Here is an 18,701-nt window from a genome sequence, read left to right as displayed (position 1 = left end):
AGTTTACTGACACAATCGAATCATTTTTAAAATGCATGAAACACTACAAATTAAATAAATTTGTTTATGATGATATATACCTGTATTTCAAGAGCCAAGTAAAATAATTACAAAAAATGACCTTGCAAATAAAAAAAATAATATCAAATTACACGAAGTGATCTGAATAGTAACCGAGGAGGGCACTAAGGAAGACGATATTCTTTCATGTGTCAGGGTCAAAGGCGTTACAATCTAATGGCCTGTTCCCAGGAGCCTGTTACCTGTAATCATCTCATTCATTTATCCAGTCATAGTAAACCAACAAAAGTGATATATGACACATGAGGATTCGTTCAATATTTCTCTTATGAAGTTTAAAAAAGGATTACCTTAATGCGAAGATGAGTTTGTTGTGAAAAATTCAAGATATTTTTTCGAGTCAAGTTGCTATAGTTAGTAACAAAACGATGTCCCCTATACACCTCCGTACAAATCCGTACTATTTTCGTCTTTTAACACCTGGTCGTACGTTGATTTTGACGACTGGCGTCACAAAACATTTTATCATCTTGATTCTCAACCAATTAACCCGAGGTACTAAACCCTCTTGTCTGTAAAATTACTGATATTATTGACAAATGTGTCGACACCTTCTTGTTTTGATCAGAAAAGATAGGTGAAACATCTTTCTGGTCAGACCACGCTCGAAGGCTATAAGCGTATTGATCTTGTGCATGAAACTTATACGAATGATTTAATATCATACGGGGACTACTACTAAGATGGTGTTTCGAAGTGTTATACAATCATAAGAATATTAAATATTATTCAAAGAGCAGAGTTGTAACGAGTCAAATCATTTCATGGTCGTGTCGAGTCATTTCTAGCAATATCTCGAGTCAAGTCAAATGACTCGAGTCACTGTACAATCTCTATGGGGAAGATTTCAAGATCCGAGTCGAGTCACTCCATTTTTGATAAGTCGAATCTCGAGTCATGACTCATTACAAGTCTGTCAAAGAGCATAGTAAATGGTTTGCAAAGTTGTTTGTAAAGGATGTCTGATTTTCCATACAATAATTCGGTTGTTCACTATCATGTCCTAGTCACTTATTACTTGTACAAAATTAGTGTTGCCTGTTCAACAAATTAAACCTCTTGTTGTCATTTTAGTTATTTTATTACAAAAATATTACATGGGATGGTAAGACTGTCCCCGTTTATTGCCCAGGTAACAAAATCATGTTAAATGCATAAAGCCATACTGTAACATTAGTTGAGGAGGACGCCCTCGATGTTTTCTAAAATTCTGGGTTTTTTTACACTGTAAAAATTATGGCTTTAGGTCCTGTAGTTGTGACAAAAACCGAGATTTTTAATCAAACGTATGAAACGACGTGTAATTATTACGATGGAAAGTCGAGCACATACGCGTCGATGTTCATAAAACAGTACGTACACACAGTGCGGGACATCAAAAGAACCGACCCGAGTCACATTCGAAGGAGTGGCTCGCATTGATGACATATGCACTGTTATTTAATAGCAATTTATCTAACTGTTTGGTATATGGGCCAAAATTAAAAGAGGACATATCTGACACTGAAAACTAACATTTTGTGAAAAATACAATTTATTATGGAAATGTTAAAATACTGTATGGTACGGTGTCTGATCTCCGCCAAACTCCCCTTTTATAATTCATATCCCCAAATTTTAGTTTTCCCTTTTGCGAAATGCTTTTCCCCTTTTCAAATATTTCCCCCTTTTAACTTTCCCCGTTTTCAAATAGTTTCCCCCTTTTCGACTTCCCCCCCTTTTCGACTTCCCCCTTTTCCAATAGTTTCCCCCTTTTCAACTTTCCCCCTTTTCAAATAGTTTCCCCCTTTTCGATTGCCCCCTTTTCAAATAGTTTCTCCTTTTCGACTTTCCCCTTTTCAAATAGTTTCCCCTTTTTGAATCCCCTTTCAAATAGTTTCCCCCTTTTTAATTTCCTTTTACAAATAATCCCTTTTAACTTTCCTCCCGCTTTTCACAAATAGGTTCCCATTTTAAATAGTTTCTCCCTTTTTAAATAATACTCCCTTTTTGTTTTTAATGCTCTGCGTGCTAGTCATAAGCTTCAACATAAAAAGACCAAGTTTTGCGAAATTTTCTCAAAATATCAAAAGCTATCTTAAGAACCACTGAACCAATACTAGGCTTGTTTGTACTCATTTTAATGCATTTTTCATGCTGATTTCAAATATGGTCATGAAAATTTACAATTCTGAAATTTTTGAAAAATTCAAATAAAATTGGAAACTTGTCGTCTGCAGTCGACACCCGCGTGGAGAGAGTTAATACTCCCTTTTTGTTTGGGTACTCCCCGTTTTCCGTGCGTAGGCTTTACCAGTAAGCCTGGACCCTGGAGAGTACCGTGCACTCACTAGAGCTCATTTCGCTACATCCATTATTGGAAAGGCGTTCTACATGAATTTGGATACCAACGTAGGTAGATTTATAGCCTGTTGTGCAAGCGCCGCTAAATTCAATGGGTTAGGGATCCGTCAACTTTTATGCACGTTTATAGAGGGGCTGTACAAAGAGCAAATCCGATATGATTGATAAACCAAATGATGTTCAGAATGTTAAACGGGTGAAATGGCATGCATAAATATTTATGCTGGTCAAATTCATAGCAATGATGTTTGAAAGTCTGTGAAGAACTTGTCTATAAACAGGGATATGTCAGAGACAACAAACAACTGGCTGCCATCGTTACAGAAGCCTAGATAATAAGAATTGTTTGTGCTATATAATTATTCAAAAGTGTTTTTTTAAAGTTAGCACCAAAGTTTAAAACAAGCGGTCTTAACAGTGAAATGACAATAAAAGCATACATTTATAAAACGGGCCTGGACAAAATGGGCATTGCATATTTATGACAAGTGTGGCTGTGTGATTTTATGCAACTTTATTTTTAAGCCAGTTCCAAGTAATTTTCGCTATTCTTTGTTTGTCAACAATCCCGTTAACAATAAAAATGTGCTTTCTAATCAAAGGCTCTATGGCGTATATTCAATTGACCAGACAAATGAACCAGGGACTTCGGTCAGTGGTGCACGCCTCAAAAATCCAAAAAGAATTAGTAGGCCCTATATGTTAGATGAAGAATTAAGTAGCAATTAAGGGGGTACTACACCCCTGCCCAATTTTGTGCCTATTTTTGCATTTTTCTCAAAAATTATGGCGCATTGGGGACAAGTAAGATATGTATATTGGCAAGGACTACAACTACTGCACTGGAAATTTTATTTCAGCACAGCCAACAGTTGTGGAGTTACAGTCAAAAATGAGGGAAAACCAATATTTGATCAATAAATCAATAACTACTTGCTTTGTGTTGCTGTATTTTCAATACAGTAGTTGTAGTCCTTGCCCCTATAATATACATATCTTACTTGTCACCAATGTGCTATAATTTTTGAGAAAATTGCAAAGATAGGCGCAAAATTGGACAGGGTGTAGTACCCCTCAAGCCTAGTCTTTTTTAAAGTCGAGACAAGTCCAAAATAATAACGATTAATAAGCCAATCTAATTGATTCGAATTCTAATCTCCTGGCCTTTTCCTGGGTCTTTATTTAGTTGCATGATATAATTCAGATTATGATTTTTCTTAAATGTAGATCTATATCCGATAGAATTCATAAATTACATAATAAGTATCATTTTATTCATTTTATTTAGCTCAAGAATTTGTATCAGACAATCACGTGCTTTCAACGTGTAGGCCGGACCTATTTCAATATCGAAGTACATGGGACGTGAATGCACGGTACTATAGATGGTCCGTGCCTACTGGTAAAGCCTACGCATCGTGAAAAGGGAATACAAAAAAGGGAGTAAAAAAAGGGAATAAAAAATAAGGGAGAAACTGTTTTAATGGGGGAAAAATCTGTAAAATGGTATTATGTAAAAGGTGAAAAGAAAATTCGAAAAGGGGGAAACTATATGAAAAGGGGGAAACTATATGAAAAGGGGGAAACGGGGAAATTCGAAAAGGGGGAAACTATATGAAAAGGGGAAATTCGAAAAGGGGAAACTATATGAAAAGGGGAAACTATATGAAAAGGGGAAACTATATGAAAAGGGGAAATTCGAAAAGGGGGAAACTATATGAAAAGGGGAAATTCGAAAAGGGGAACTATATGAAAAGGGGAAATTCGAAAAGGGGGAAACTATATGAAAAGGGGAAATTCGAAAAGGGTGAACTATATGAAAAGGGGGAAATTCGAAAAGGGGGAAACTATATGAAAAGGGGAAATTCGAAAATGGGGAAACTATATGAAAAGGGGAAATTCGAAAGGGGGAACTATTTGAAAAGGGGAAAGTCGAAAAGGGGGAACTATTTGAAAAGGGGGGAAAGTCGAAAAGGGGAACTATTTGAAAAGGGGAAAGTTAAAAGGGGAAATATTTGAAAAGGGGAAAGCATTTCGCAAAAAGGGGGAAAACTGAAAATTTGGGGAGATGAATTATAAAAGGGGGAGTTTGGCGGAGATCAGACACCGTAGTACGGCTTTAAAATAGACATTGACTAAATAGGTTTATATACACATCTGTCCTCATAACAGCTACGATTTCATTGATATGTTGTTTGTCAGCATAAAAGTAGTGATATAATTATCATTATAAGTTGACATTGCTATTATATGATATTAATACCGTAATTGTTAATGACAAATGTGACGACACATCAGAAAAGATAGGTGAGAATTTTGTAAAATAGAATATTTGCTTAAAGGAGTATTTCGTGATCCTAGCATCCTCTATTTATGTCATTTTTCATTAGATATCCACGAAAAAACCTATTCCCAAAATTTCAGTTGATTCCGATTTTGCGTTCGCGAGTTATGCATGATTATGTGTATTACACTGCTCCATAGACAATGCGTTGTAATTTCGTTCTGGTGCACCAGACATGCCAGAACGAAATTCAAATTTCACGATATCTTTGCTAAACGAATTTTCTGCAAGAAATATTTTGTACATAAACATTATGTAGCCAGAGGTTTCCAGTGATATAAAAATCTGAACTTTTTTGAGAAAAGTGGGGGGATGAGGCTGTGGATCGCGAAATACCCCTTTAAGAGATCCTGATACCCATATTTATTCCTTGGTGAAGAAGTCTTAAATAGATGTTCCTTTTAAGTGACCTATTTTGAATCAGCCAGCCTACCACACACACAACCCAATATAAAGTTACTGAAGAGTTATTTCCACACTCATAGAAATGACTTGTTCGCCTTGTTGGCGCAATTCAAAAGGAGTAAGTTTGGACAACTCAAAATAGTGTTAAAGTTGCCAAAACAAAATTCATTTTAGTTATCCGAACTTAAAAATGCTGAAATAGCTCAAAAGTTCCGTCAACTAATCAACTTTGTTGGCATTACTTAAAAGTTGATGTAAGTCGTTGCGTCAACTTTTTAAGTAATGCCAACTTCTGAATTCAAGTTCAGGGAACTTAGAAAATAAACAAGGTTCAAAGAACCAATTAGTTGAGTTATTGTAACTCAACATGTAAGTTGATGTAACGCGTTCATATTAAGTTACTGGTACTTATTGTTTTGAGTTATTCCAATTTGGTACTTTGTTACTTAATTCACGTAATTGGATCATTTTCTGCACAATTAGCAGTATTCAAATATTTATTTTTGTAATCAGTGCAAAATTTTGTATACTATAACACACTTCTAGAAAATTATGCTAACCTAGTTTCATTTTCTGAGTTGTAACAACTCAATAAAGTAAGTGCAAATGAGTGCGACCAACATAATGATATCGAGTCAGCGTTACTCAAAATTGTACGCGTTGGCATTACTCGGAAAGTTGACGCAACGACTTACATCAACTTACTGAGTAATGCCAACGAACAATTTCTATGCGTGCAGGGGTGTGTTTGATGTACGTGTAAACCCCAATGCAGGACGATGCGACGGTAAACCGTATTGTGGAAAAACTGCATTGCCAGTGTACTTGCTTTAGCTGGTATGTACACATTTACACGTATAATTGAATTTGGACATGATTGTAAATTGGTTGAATGATACTGCAACTGTGTGATTGTAAAAGGTGTGTTTTGTTCTGCACGCTATTCTTATTTGGAAGGTTTTTGGTCAAAGATACCGGACCCCCCTAAGCTGATCTTTTTTCTGCTTTATATTGAATTCGAGTTTGAATAAACATTGTTGATCTACGGAATGAGTATGATTATCATATACTGAACAAACAAATCACCAGTACTGTTTCGCATTATTGAGGTTATTAAAAAACGAATTGGCTTTAACAAAGCAAAAATTACCATTGGTCTTGCTAGCCTCTGAATAGTGAATATCTACGGGCAATGCAATTTAACACAGTTATCTTTCAAGATTGTCCAGAAATGGTCGGAACAACTTCTCTGTTGTCTGTTATTCGTGTGGGATTTTTGATGAAGCTCATCTTTCGATGATTCAACTTGTTCAACAGAACCCTTGAGTTACTCGCCGCAAAATTCATACTCTTCCGAATTCTGACCACGACTAGCAATCCTAAAGAATTTGACTGTGATGTGCATGATTTGTCAAGTAGGAAGCTTTACCCACTTTCTACATTCATAGAGTAAGCAAATCAAGTCATAGAGCAAATACACCAACATCACTGAAGTGTCGGGGATTTAATAGCTTATGATCACTTTATACACACAGGTGTGAAACGGAAGCATTCAAGAATAAAATAAAGTGAAATGCCTTTCTTGTTAGAGTAATCCAAGAATGATTTACAGCGAAAATATCATCAACCTAGTTAAGTTTAAATGGTTTAAAAGATGTGTCACGGGCCACACACGGTTGTTTGATGTGATCATTTATAAAATTTTCTAACAAAAAACAATTATATAATGTTCTAACTAGACGTGGACAATACCATACTAATAAACATATATATTTTAAAGCTATTTTGAAGATAAATTTTCGTTTTTATATCAAATTATTCATTTTTTCTGCTTTTTTGTGGTAATTTTTATTCTATAAACTGTACATTTGTGTGCAAATTGAGGGCGCTATTTACATATAACTTAAATTTAGATTAGCCAAATAATATGACCTAATCCTGACATTTCATGATAATAAGTTTTTGACAATTTCCGATTTCCAATTTCTGATATTCTAATACCATTATAAATTATAAGTGTCTACCCATTGTAAATATGCAAACAAGATTTAAGATAAATAGCGCCATCATTGTTCAACTTTTCTTGAAAATGACACAGTTTTACATTACATCAAACAACCGTGCACAGTGTTCAGTGAATTCTGAATATTATCCTAACCCTAGTCCGAACCCTAGTCAGGACCCTAGTCCGAACCCTATAAACCCTAACCCCTACTCTCGGACTACCTTTCGGACTAGCAAACCATTTTTTTCGGACACGATACCTTAGATATTTTGGTACCCGCAAACCTTGGGACTATCGCCTGTACTTTATGCCCGATGTAATGCACCATAAATCACAACGCCTTTTTTGAAAGTTACTTTAAGATTATTATTCTCACAAATTAAAGAGCACTCAAAATGGTTTACGTGCGCAGTTCGCTTTGTTTAATATGCGATCTATTTCTCTGCCATTATGTCAATAAAATCTGTTCTCCTGTTACTTCCAAATAAATTTAGAGTAGTTTTATAATATGCATAAGAGACAAAAAGAATATTTGAATTTAATTGAGTATTTTTTTCTCTTGATTGAAGTTTAAAACTTTTAATCCCTATTTAAATAAAACCGAACAATCACATCTTTAAACAAATCTTTTATTGTTGGACAGCAAATTGTAAAATGGGCTAAAGTGACCCCCTATGAAAGACATGACCCTAATCCCCACCTTTATCTTCCACCCAGGGAGTGTAGATTTCATATGGGGTTACCTGAATGAGCAAATCCATTTGAAATCTACACCCCACCCTGTATCTTCCATGGGGGTGTGTGGATTTCAACTTGAATAGGCCAAATACTCAGGAGTCCCCAGGACAATAACGACCGGGATAATGACACACACAAAATCACATTTTGTGTAATTTGACACCAAAAGTAAAAGCACTATTATACAGTAAGAATACAATGTTGACGAAGCTGCGCATAAATCAGGGCAATAAATACATTGCTCGTTTAAGGGCTGGTGTATGAACATTTGGACAGTATTTTTTGTGTGACATGAAAGCACATCAGACATATCGAATTGCATTCTGAATACAAAGAAAGGTCAAAATGTTCAATTGATCGTCGGCTTTTCATCCCAGCTAAGTACATATCATTAGATTTAGAAAGTTTACTCCGAGGACTGTTAAATATAAAATTTTTTAAAAATATCAAATTTTCATAATTTGTCATAAAATTTGTATTAAATAAAAAAAAATTGATATCAGAAGGATATTCTTCGTATTCAGAGTGAAATTCGATATGTCTGATGTGCTCCCATGTCCCACAAAAAATACTGTCTAAACGTTCATACCCCAGCCCTTAACCTTGAAATAACGTGGGGTATAAATATAAGAAATTCAAAGGCGGCGATCAGATTTTATCACGTGACATTTTACCTTATAGGCATGGATGCCTATCATGCAAACATTCTTATTCCAAGCTTTGAATTCAATCGTTCCATCGGTTTGAAAATTATAAGCATACAAATAGCGTGTTTCGCAATAATTGTTCTTTTAACATGAATATGACAACATAAGTGGTGGGGAATATCAGAGAACTGAAGAACAATACATATTATCAATGTCATGAAATTTCAGTGATTTTACGATTTAGTATTGAAAACTGTTTCAAATTCATGTAGTATCCCGATTTGCTACTGTTTCCTTATTGTTTGTTTGTTTGTGGCGTGGGTGTTTATTATTTGCACAAACCAAATAGGAGTGTTCCAGAGGAGGAGCGTTAAACGCTTCTAACTGTTTAAAAACGCCTCAATTACGTTCTATCTTTGTACAAAATTGAATAACATTATGCTTGATGATAATATGAATAAGTGACAGTACAATGACCTTGTCTAAGATACACAAACACGTTTTGTTTTTCCAAAATTCTGCTTTGTCCCAGATAACAATGGCGATCATTCTCATCTATCAGGAAACAGTTCGTTAACACCCCCCACCCATATGTTTGTAGATTGACCTTTGATCTTGAATGTGCCGGGTGCAAAAACTCATACTCCACAATTCGAGGTCACCCTTTGAGCTATGTTTGTTGAATTTATAGGTCATTGAATTAAGCCATCTAGAAATGAGACTATAGGTGATGTCATATCCTCGAGTGTGATGTCAATGACATAATCATGATAATGTGATGGAGTGGTCTTTCTCCCCTGGCAATTTTACTGTCATCCTCTGGCCTCAGAGGAAATTACCAAAAGTACACAATTTTGAAATTCACAGATTACCATGGTAAAGAAACTCAATGTAAAACCCTAATCAATTTTATAACACCCCGCCTCTGGCACTACAGTGGGTCACCATGATCTTTAAAGGAAATCTGTACCATAAACTAATCAATGGCTAATATAGTTATATACCCCTAAATTAAACATACCAGACGGTCTATATGAATTTCGGAATATTCCTAACAAAGAAAAAGCACTTTTAATCCTTCGTTACTGCGATTCATGGACGCCGCCATGATAGCTGCTTCTGCCACAAGCAGTAGCGTAACCTTTCACACAGACCCACGGCGAGCGTATGTTGCTATGGCATTCGCGACCCCACAGCGAAATTTGGTTTTTAGTGCTATTTTTACTTTTCGTTCTCAAAAGACATTGTTGATCATAAATATTACTTAAAATACATTTTTTTATGTTCTTCTGTAGTTTTATTTTTTTGAACGAATGTTGAATCTGAACTTTGGTAGTATTCGCTTCGTGTCGCCAAAGTTCACGAGCGCGAGTGCTGGTGGCACGGATTTCGCTGGTTTCAATATCGGGGTACCGTTACAGCGTAATAAAAAATACATCGGGTATCAATATGGCCGCCGCCATGAATTGCCAAATGACCGTTGATCGTCGTAAGGAATTAAGAATTTCTCCTTTATTTGTACGTATATAAGCTTGGGACTTTTACTGTTTGTCGTTTTTATTATTACTGCAACTATATAGCCATTGATTAGTTTATGGTACAGATTTCCTTTAAATAGTATCACAGAAATAGAGGTAATTTTTCAAGCGTTGGTAAAGACCTCGAAATGGAAAAAAGGGGTCCTACTGTCCGCTAAGCGGCATAAAGAGGTACATTGTAAGAGCTTGTAAGAAAATCTGGTGATTTGATCGCACATTAGATAATAAATCAGAGAAATTTGAGTTATCCTTGGGCCAAGATATAATGGCAAATCATGCTTTAGTAGGGCTCTTCTACTGTCTATAAAAATGGGGTAACTTCTAGATTTGGTAAGTAAAATATCAAATAAAAGGAAAATTCATTTTTACAAATGCGAACAAAATATGACCTGCTTTCCATACCTTATAATTTCTATTCCTAACTATAATCTTGACCTAATCCATTAATACTAACCCTGTTCTTGATCCTGATCACATTTACAAAAAAAAAATAATAAAAAATAAAAAACAGTAATCGCTGGATTTTGCTGTTGTTCGATGCACTAACACAAAGTTTTACATGTCAAATTTTCATCCGCGAATAAAACTCTAGGCTATTGTTTGCAGCGGTGCTCTTACAAATCTTTGTCTACTCTCCATTCCAGAAAAATATAGCATTTATTTTTGTTTAATTAAAGAAATATTATCCTGTTTTGCCAAATAAAACATAGCTAAATACTAATCCTTTAGTTAGTTCTAACTGGCAATGAAAGTAAAATTTTAATTTTTGGTCAATTTTTGGAAACAAGGGCCAAAACATGCATTTTTAGGGCGTTTTGCGACCTTTTATGTATTCTGTGACAATCAAGCCCAAAGACTTGAACAAAGACTAATTTCAAGTTATGCATTCTAATTTTCATATACAGTAATATAAAAATTATGAGCTAACCCTTACCCTATACTGAAGATTTTTGAATGCTTACACTTACACTTTTGTGACTACAATTGCAAGAAAACATGCAAAATTGCATGTTTTTGGACCATTTCCCCTCAAATTGCAAAAATATTAAAATTGGGCTTTTATTGCCAGTTAGAACTTACTAAAGGATTGGGATTTAGTTATGTTTCATTTGGCAAAACAGGATAATATTTTTTAATCCAAAAAATAGCTGTATTTTTCTGGAATGGGGAGTAGATTAGTTGAACAATATAACTAAACACTCCATATCCACACCGTGCACGAAACGTATAATGTGCTGGACACTATACGAATGAGCCGTAAACTGTGTAAAATGTGCGCGAAGGTCGTAATCATAGGTATCTCAATTCGGTGCGACAAGTATCTCATCAAACATTGTTTAAACCAATCAATAATTCTATTGCTGAAGAGGATAAGAAGCTTCCACCTATTTCTATAGAATCCTTAAATAGTTCTTGTCTTTGTTTGCTTTGGCTAGTAAATCCTGTTCAAGTGGTGGATAACAAAGCATTGTATTTTGTCTAGGTATGTATAACCAACAATTAACAATGAGAGGGTATTCCTGAACCTCGTTGACTTGGGGATGATTTGAAATGACCGCCAATTATGACTGTTTAATATTTATTACCAGAAATGTGGAAAAAGAGACACACGTAGAACCGAAAAAGGTACAATTTTGTTGAAGGAACAGAGTTCAACAAACCATAACCCCGCTTCTGGATATCGTTTGAAGTCAAATGATATACCATTTAAAGCTTATGATATATATTTTCTAAACACAAAATAAAACAAAATTGACCGGGCCGACTTTGTAGCTGATTCGTGGTGTCCAAATTATCACATAAAGTTTTATTAAAATCAGATACAATTGCAAGAAAATCAGAAATGCCATGAAAATAATTAGCAAGTGGTTATGGGCATTTTACTACCTTGTTTAATCATATTAATTCAATATAAACTTCATTTGAGTAAGAGAATGGTCATTTATATAAATTTAGCATATCGCTCCTTAATAAGAATAATAGTCTTCCTCTTAAAAAACTCTAATTTTCCCTAATCAAGCATGCAATTAGTATGAATTTCCTTAGTTTCTTAAAGTGTAATTACCGCTTTTGTGTATACGTAGTATAAACACACTTATGAGTTTCAGTTGAAAAACGGAGCGGATACACTATTAGTCAGATGAATGTCTGACCCAATTCAGTGTTTGTATGAACACGATCGAGTCCAAAGACCAGTCTCCATCAATTCTTTCATCAGGATAGTTCATGTAGATTAGCAAATAAAATTTCTTGAACATATATGTTCAGTTTTATTGGGCAATATCAAAGACCCTAGATACAAAATCTACCATTGTGTACCATGTGTACAGTGCACAATGGTAGATTTTGTATCTAGGGTCTTTGATATTGCCCAAGAAAATTGAACGTGTATGGGCCGCGAATCTAGAGACCAGTTTACACAAATTATCGACTTCTGACGTCATCTGCATAGTACAATCCACTTCGCGTCTTAACTGAAACTTGTTATTACAGTACTGTCATGACTGTTAGTGTTAAAATAATTAATCTGAATTGACTGAACTGTTAGGAATGAAATCAAAACTCAATCGCCGATTGACCGGCGATTACCAGCAGTTGAACAGCGTTCCATTGTTTAGAACAATAGAAACCGGTTTCAACCACCCGGAACCGATGGTCGACAGCCGATCGAGTTTTGATTTCATCCCTTAGGATGGGCTCATTTCTGCCTACCTGTTCTTCATCGGTGTCTTCTAATCTTGCAGCAAAAAGTTCTCTTACACTTTGTGGATCTGATCTTTTACCTGGAGCTGTGTACATAAAACAAAAGAATAATAATGAAGTGTTATTGTCTTGTCATTTCTTAAGCGTATAGACAATTCCTAAGCTTGTATATATAATCATGCGAAGCAAACATACCATAACTGAGCGAATAATAATGGAATATGAACAAGCGTAGTATCCAGTCGGGTATCCAGTGGGCACGAATTAGGAGAAACAAATACAGGTTGTTTGTTTATTCACAGAGTTGCTATGGTACCTATTTGTAGTATTTGTAATTATGCATATTCCATATCAGAAGTGTATAATGGTAAATATGGCATACTTTTTTGTACTTTGATAGTTATTGTGCTCACTAGTGAGGTGAAGGTATAGTTTGAGGGGCCTCGCATCTGACATCTGATTAATATCAGGGAATCACATTGTTTCAGACTATTATTGTTTGGGTTTTCTCTGTTGTATCTTTGAGTTTTTTGTTATCGCTTAGCGCTAGCAGATGCTTCGACTATATTTATAAATACGTTTTTATAAATATGCACGTGACCACCTGCGCGCTGCCATAACAGCTTGTAGACAGCAAGTCTCAAAGTGATCTTCTACATAGCGGTGGTCTTCATATACATTTGTATGCAAAGGCGGAACAACATGAGACTACTGTGCAGCGAAATCGTCTATTTTGTTAAACTTTATGATTATATTGTAAACGTTTCCGTCGTTAGATATTTTTTCCGTCGTCAAATACTTTAGAAATGTTGTTTTTACATATTACAAATTCGGAATCTCCCCAGGTGTAATGATTTTGCTATTTAATTAATACTTATATTTGATGATATTTATCTACAGAGATCCTATCCTTTTCTGTATAGTGGTTAATGCATGAGGATTTGGTCACGCTTGCTGGTCTTGGTATGTCGTGCCCATGGGTCACGTGCGTATTTATAAATACGCATTTATAATTATAGTCGAAGCGTACTGTTTAATGTAGGTATACGATATGTGGGTGTAAGTATATGGTTTTTTTTCTACCTGACATTGATATTGGCATGCATTCGATATTCCTATAAGTGTTGCGTAATTACTTCAGTAGTTTGGATGTTATTAAATGATAAGCAAAAACACTACTGCAATTTCCGTTTACATCTAAATAAGACCTACAATAATTGTAATGGATTAGAATTTCATAATAAAAATACGAGCCTTCTTCTGATGCCAAAATCTCTATTTTGTTGGAGTAATCAATGGTAATGAGGAAGAGTAGATGATACCAACCAGGTCAACCACGCTTAATTTCATTCTTCATTCTATCTTACTTGCTAATCCGTAGAACACTAATATACATCACTATCATTGTTTCGTCTTTTGAATGGATTATTCCAGTCGAAAACCATACCCCCTGTGGAAGATATGACCTTAATCATCCATAGATTTCAAATGGAGTCACAAATTCAGGTAACCACAATTGAAATTCATATAACCCGTGTGGGAGATTAAGGCCGCGTCTTCAATAGGGGGTGTATGGCTTATAACCGGAATAGCCAAATTTGCATACCCTATAGGTATCTGGTTTTGACCCGTCGCATCAATTTTGCTCCACCTTAATTAATTTGTATCAGCAATACAAGACCATTGCTATGAAACAAGGTACTCATGGGCCCGTGGGTTAATTCATGGTCAATTTTACCTGGAAACACGCATCAGTTTGTTTACTATTTGTTTTAACTTGTAAACAAATATCTGTTTGAAGGTGGATTGCAAATTGAATAAATTTCGCATCACGCTCATTTGTTTAATTGCTTTGAGAAGCAAAACTTTATATCTGAAAATAAAAGGGCTACCAAACTTAATCAACTGTGTGTGATGATAATAAAGATAATCCATTACTGGACATCTAGATTGATCCATAAAAATCAAACGTAACATTTTCAGACCAAAAGCAGACAAAGAATTATTGAAGTACCCGTGTAGCACCGACTCTAAGAGCATGAAGAGCGTAACAGCTTATATTATACCTCGATGTTTTCCCATTTGAAAACTTTTTTTTTCATTTGAAAAGGAGAGTAACATATTATGTTATTTTCAAACTTAAATCAAATGACAAAATGTGTTCACTGAATAAAAATTATGATAAAATGATTATCATATAACATTTTACCGTTTGGATCAATAATCCACATCATATCATTATTTTTTTTCCCACTGTATTATTTCTATACATGGAATTTGAAAACAAAATGTTAGTTTCTATACCATTGTCTACGTATCCTTTTAATTCGTTTGTTTTAGTCTATGAGTATTTGCCCATAAGCGATAATTATGACTATTGATTGAAATCAGAACATGAAGATATTGTTCGACTATTTTTTCGCGTTCTCCTCTCCTCTTCTTCCTCTTTACTTAGCAACAGAGCCTTAGGGTTAAATCTAAACACAGAGATCGACTTTGTAAATAGCACACAACTATTGGAGTTCGCCAAAAACAATTCTCAGAAATCTGGCAGACTATAAATAGTTCAATACGCCTGCACGGAGGATGGGGAGGGGGCGGGTAGCCTACTCAATACAAATGACCATACGAGGATGGGTCGAAAACATTAGGCGGATGCGCCGTATTTAGCGTTAGCTTTGGATATTTAATTTTATTTATTTTCCACCCGACTTACCAGGGTGAAAAATCAATAAAAATGTCCAAAGCTAGCGTTAAATACGACGCCTCCGCCGAATATATGGGTCTCATCTTTGGGCCTCTGATATGACAACGGCCCCTTTTCGGTCAATTTAGGTATAAAATGGGTCATTTTTTTCAAAATCTTCCCGCCAAAAATATCCAGCACATTTTCACCAATTGGGCCTCGGGAATAATTATGAGTCGTGCAAGATAACACAGTGCAAATTTTACCGTTATAAACTACGTAGATTGCCCTATTCTAGGAGAATATATTCTATACATCTTTGTGAAATTGGCCCAGGCGTAGATTCCTACGCAATAACGAATTTATTTCGGTTATCAAATGTAAAGATAGGTACATCTTTGAGGAATTGGCCCGGGTGTTTTAAATTCTAGCCGTGTTTATTCAAGACACCAATTCCAACGGCAATAAGAAAAAAAAACCCTTTAAAATTAACATTTTCTGTTTGAATTAACTTTTATTATTTTGTTTTTTAGAGCAGGCTTACATTTCAACTTACATAAGTAGGTCGAATATGATCACGACGGTAGACGGGTCGATGTATATCGGCCTAAGACCATAACCATGTCCATTTATTTATCATGTTTCCATTAAAATGTACAGCATTAATGTCATGAAACTAATGTTGAACTTTGTAAGCGGACGTATCAATGGTTTTTGTTGTGGGTAAGTTCACAAACGATTTTATAAGTTGTTCTGAATAACATTCTTTTATTTTTTGCAACGTTTGTATGGAATACGATTTAGCTTACTTTTGTTGTGGCAGACAATAATATCAAAAATTAAAAAACTATATTGCTAAATGTTTTCGAGTGGCCAGTCACAACGCTCTAACCTAAGTATAAGGCAACGGAAAAATCCCTCCTTAACAGACGGACCTGTTAGTTTTATTATTATTTTGTTTTTGCAAATGACTCTAAAACATGCCAATTTTTTTTTCTTTCTTTTTGCACGATTCGCTCTAGTTTTTTCAGAGTCAAAATCAATCAAAGGTTTGCAAAAAAACGGCTGATTTTACATGCATAAAAAGAAATCCACCGGAAGGCAAATTCTGGGTAGATAGGTTTTTTTTCCAGGGTTAACCTAAGATATTTGAATTTGATTGATCTTTTAGTCACGGAAAGTAGAATGATATATTTCTTGGTGTCAACTGCAGACGACAAGTTCCAAACTTTCTTTAAATTATATTTTTTGAATCAGCATGAAAAATGAGTACAAATAAGCCAAGTATTGGTTTAGTGGTTCTTAAGAAAATGTTTCAAAACTTGGACTTAACGTACTTTAAGGGTATACGAGGTATTGTTGGTCGAAGCAGCCAAAAAAATTTGGTTTGCTTTATCTGAATCAATATATTATTGAAAAATAACACTTTGGTGTTTTGCAAAAGTTCATTCTACAAGTCATATACTTTGAAAACTTGCTTAATTTATTGTTGTTAATGAGTTATGTACGTTTTACAAAAGCGTTGTTGTTTCAGCCCTCTTTACAACATAACTCAAGAACCACAGGACCCACAAAAGTATATCTGTGATATTTGAATTCTTCTACACGCTCGCTATGAATTGAGCAATGCAATTTTTTGCTAAAGCTCACTACCATTCGCAAGATGCTGTGAATTACTTTTTTTCTGCTGCTTCGACCAACAATACATCGTATACCCTTAAGTGTATGTTGCTGCATGGGAGGAAAAGCCAACGATCATATGAAAAATTTGTTTGACATTTCATATTGAAGATATATACACATTTTTTTTCACAAAAAGGCCTCAATCTTTTAGGTGTTTTGGGAAAAAATCAAGATCTTCAATACGAAAGATCAAAATTTTCAAATGATCGTCGGCTTTTTTCTCCCACCTATACATACACTTTAGGTAAATATCATTAGAGGACTGTTAAATAGCTAAAACATCAATATTTATTAATTTGCCATAAAATTGTATTATCTCGAGAATTTCAAAGAATCACATTTATTTGATATCAGAAGGACATTCTTCGTATTCAGAATGTAATTCGATATGTCTGATGTGCTCTCATAAAATTACTGTGCAAACGTTCAAACGTGGACGCCATTTGCTCAATTATTACCATAGCGTATAACAAAATCCAAAATGATGCCAGTGGTACTAAAATGATACCAGTTTGCAGGATATTGTCCAATTTCAAGAAATTTCAATGAGTTGAATCATACAGTTGGAAAAGTATTAGGGCTATATTTGTGAATTTTCTCAATCACACAGGTAGACACAAATATCTACATTTATCCTGTTAATCTGGACATCGCCGAGGAATTTTCCTAATTACTGCCTCACTCCTGTGACGTCACTCCGACATTAACTCCGTAAACGTGTCAACAATTTACCGTGAATACCGTCAGCCCATTCGGCGTAACTAAATACGATGGGCAGTTCCGTAGTTGCGGACATACATTCACAAGACTTTGAGGACCCAGAACTTTAAATTATTAGGATAATTTTGGATTTTGAACTCTTGTATTTGAAGTATCGCTGATAGAAGTGTAAAACCTGAAAGTTTAATTCCAAACCCATTCTCAGTTGGCATGACAGGTCACAAAAACACCTCCGTTTCGAACGTATTCACAGAAAGTGGGTTACTTGTGTTTCAGTTACAATTGCTCTGTGGTGTTTAGATCGTTGATGGAAACTGATACAGTTTTGTTTGCAAGAGGGACAAAGCTAAAGAAAACCAACAAAGAAAAAAATCAGAGTCTTTATCTTTTGGTCAAAATTTCTTAATGTTCTACGTTGCGGACGTATATACATTTTTTTCGTTGCGGACGTACAAATTGAAAAAGAAAAATGACCATTTGATTGAAATAATTAACTGACATATATTGTATCCATCACAAAACGCAAGTCAATATGAACAGATTTATATTTGTTTTAGGAATTTGGACAACACTGTCTATGATCTCTGCAAAAGTAAAAGACGTTGTCATAGCAAAGTAGAGTAGAAAAGGAACGCAACATTTATCATGTTTATAACTGACTCCCCCTTAAATAATGACCATTATTCAAAAACGGGTGGTTGTATTACAAATCTGTAAAATACGTTGGAAGCAAAAATTTTTTCTGCACATTTTGACACCTCATTTGTAGCAATCGACTAAATATTGACGTCACAGCGTACATTTAAAT

At 34.9% G+C, this 18,701-nt stretch overlaps 1 protein-coding gene across 2 annotated transcripts in view; it reads right to left on the bottom strand.

Annotated features, from left to right (window-relative positions):
* Nucleotides 1-18,701, bottom strand: part of LOC140141813 (uncharacterized) — a 75,176-nt gene that overhangs the window by 33,080 nt on the left and 23,395 nt on the right. For both annotated transcript variants that reach the window (XM_072163678.1, XM_072163679.1), the window contains exon 3: nt 12,814-12,890. In XM_072163678.1, the coding sequence (XP_072019779.1) occupies nt 12,814-12,890 (77 nt within the window). The remainder of the gene's footprint in view (nt 1-12,813; nt 12,891-18,701) is intronic.

Source organism: Amphiura filiformis, chromosome 20 (assembly GCF_039555335.1).
Source record: "Amphiura filiformis chromosome 20, Afil_fr2py, whole genome shotgun sequence".
Classification (NCBI taxonomy): domain Eukaryota; kingdom Metazoa; phylum Echinodermata; class Ophiuroidea; order Amphilepidida; family Amphiuridae; genus Amphiura; species Amphiura filiformis.
Note: the sequence above shows the minus strand (reverse complement) of the source record. Positions and strands in the feature narration are given on the sequence as shown.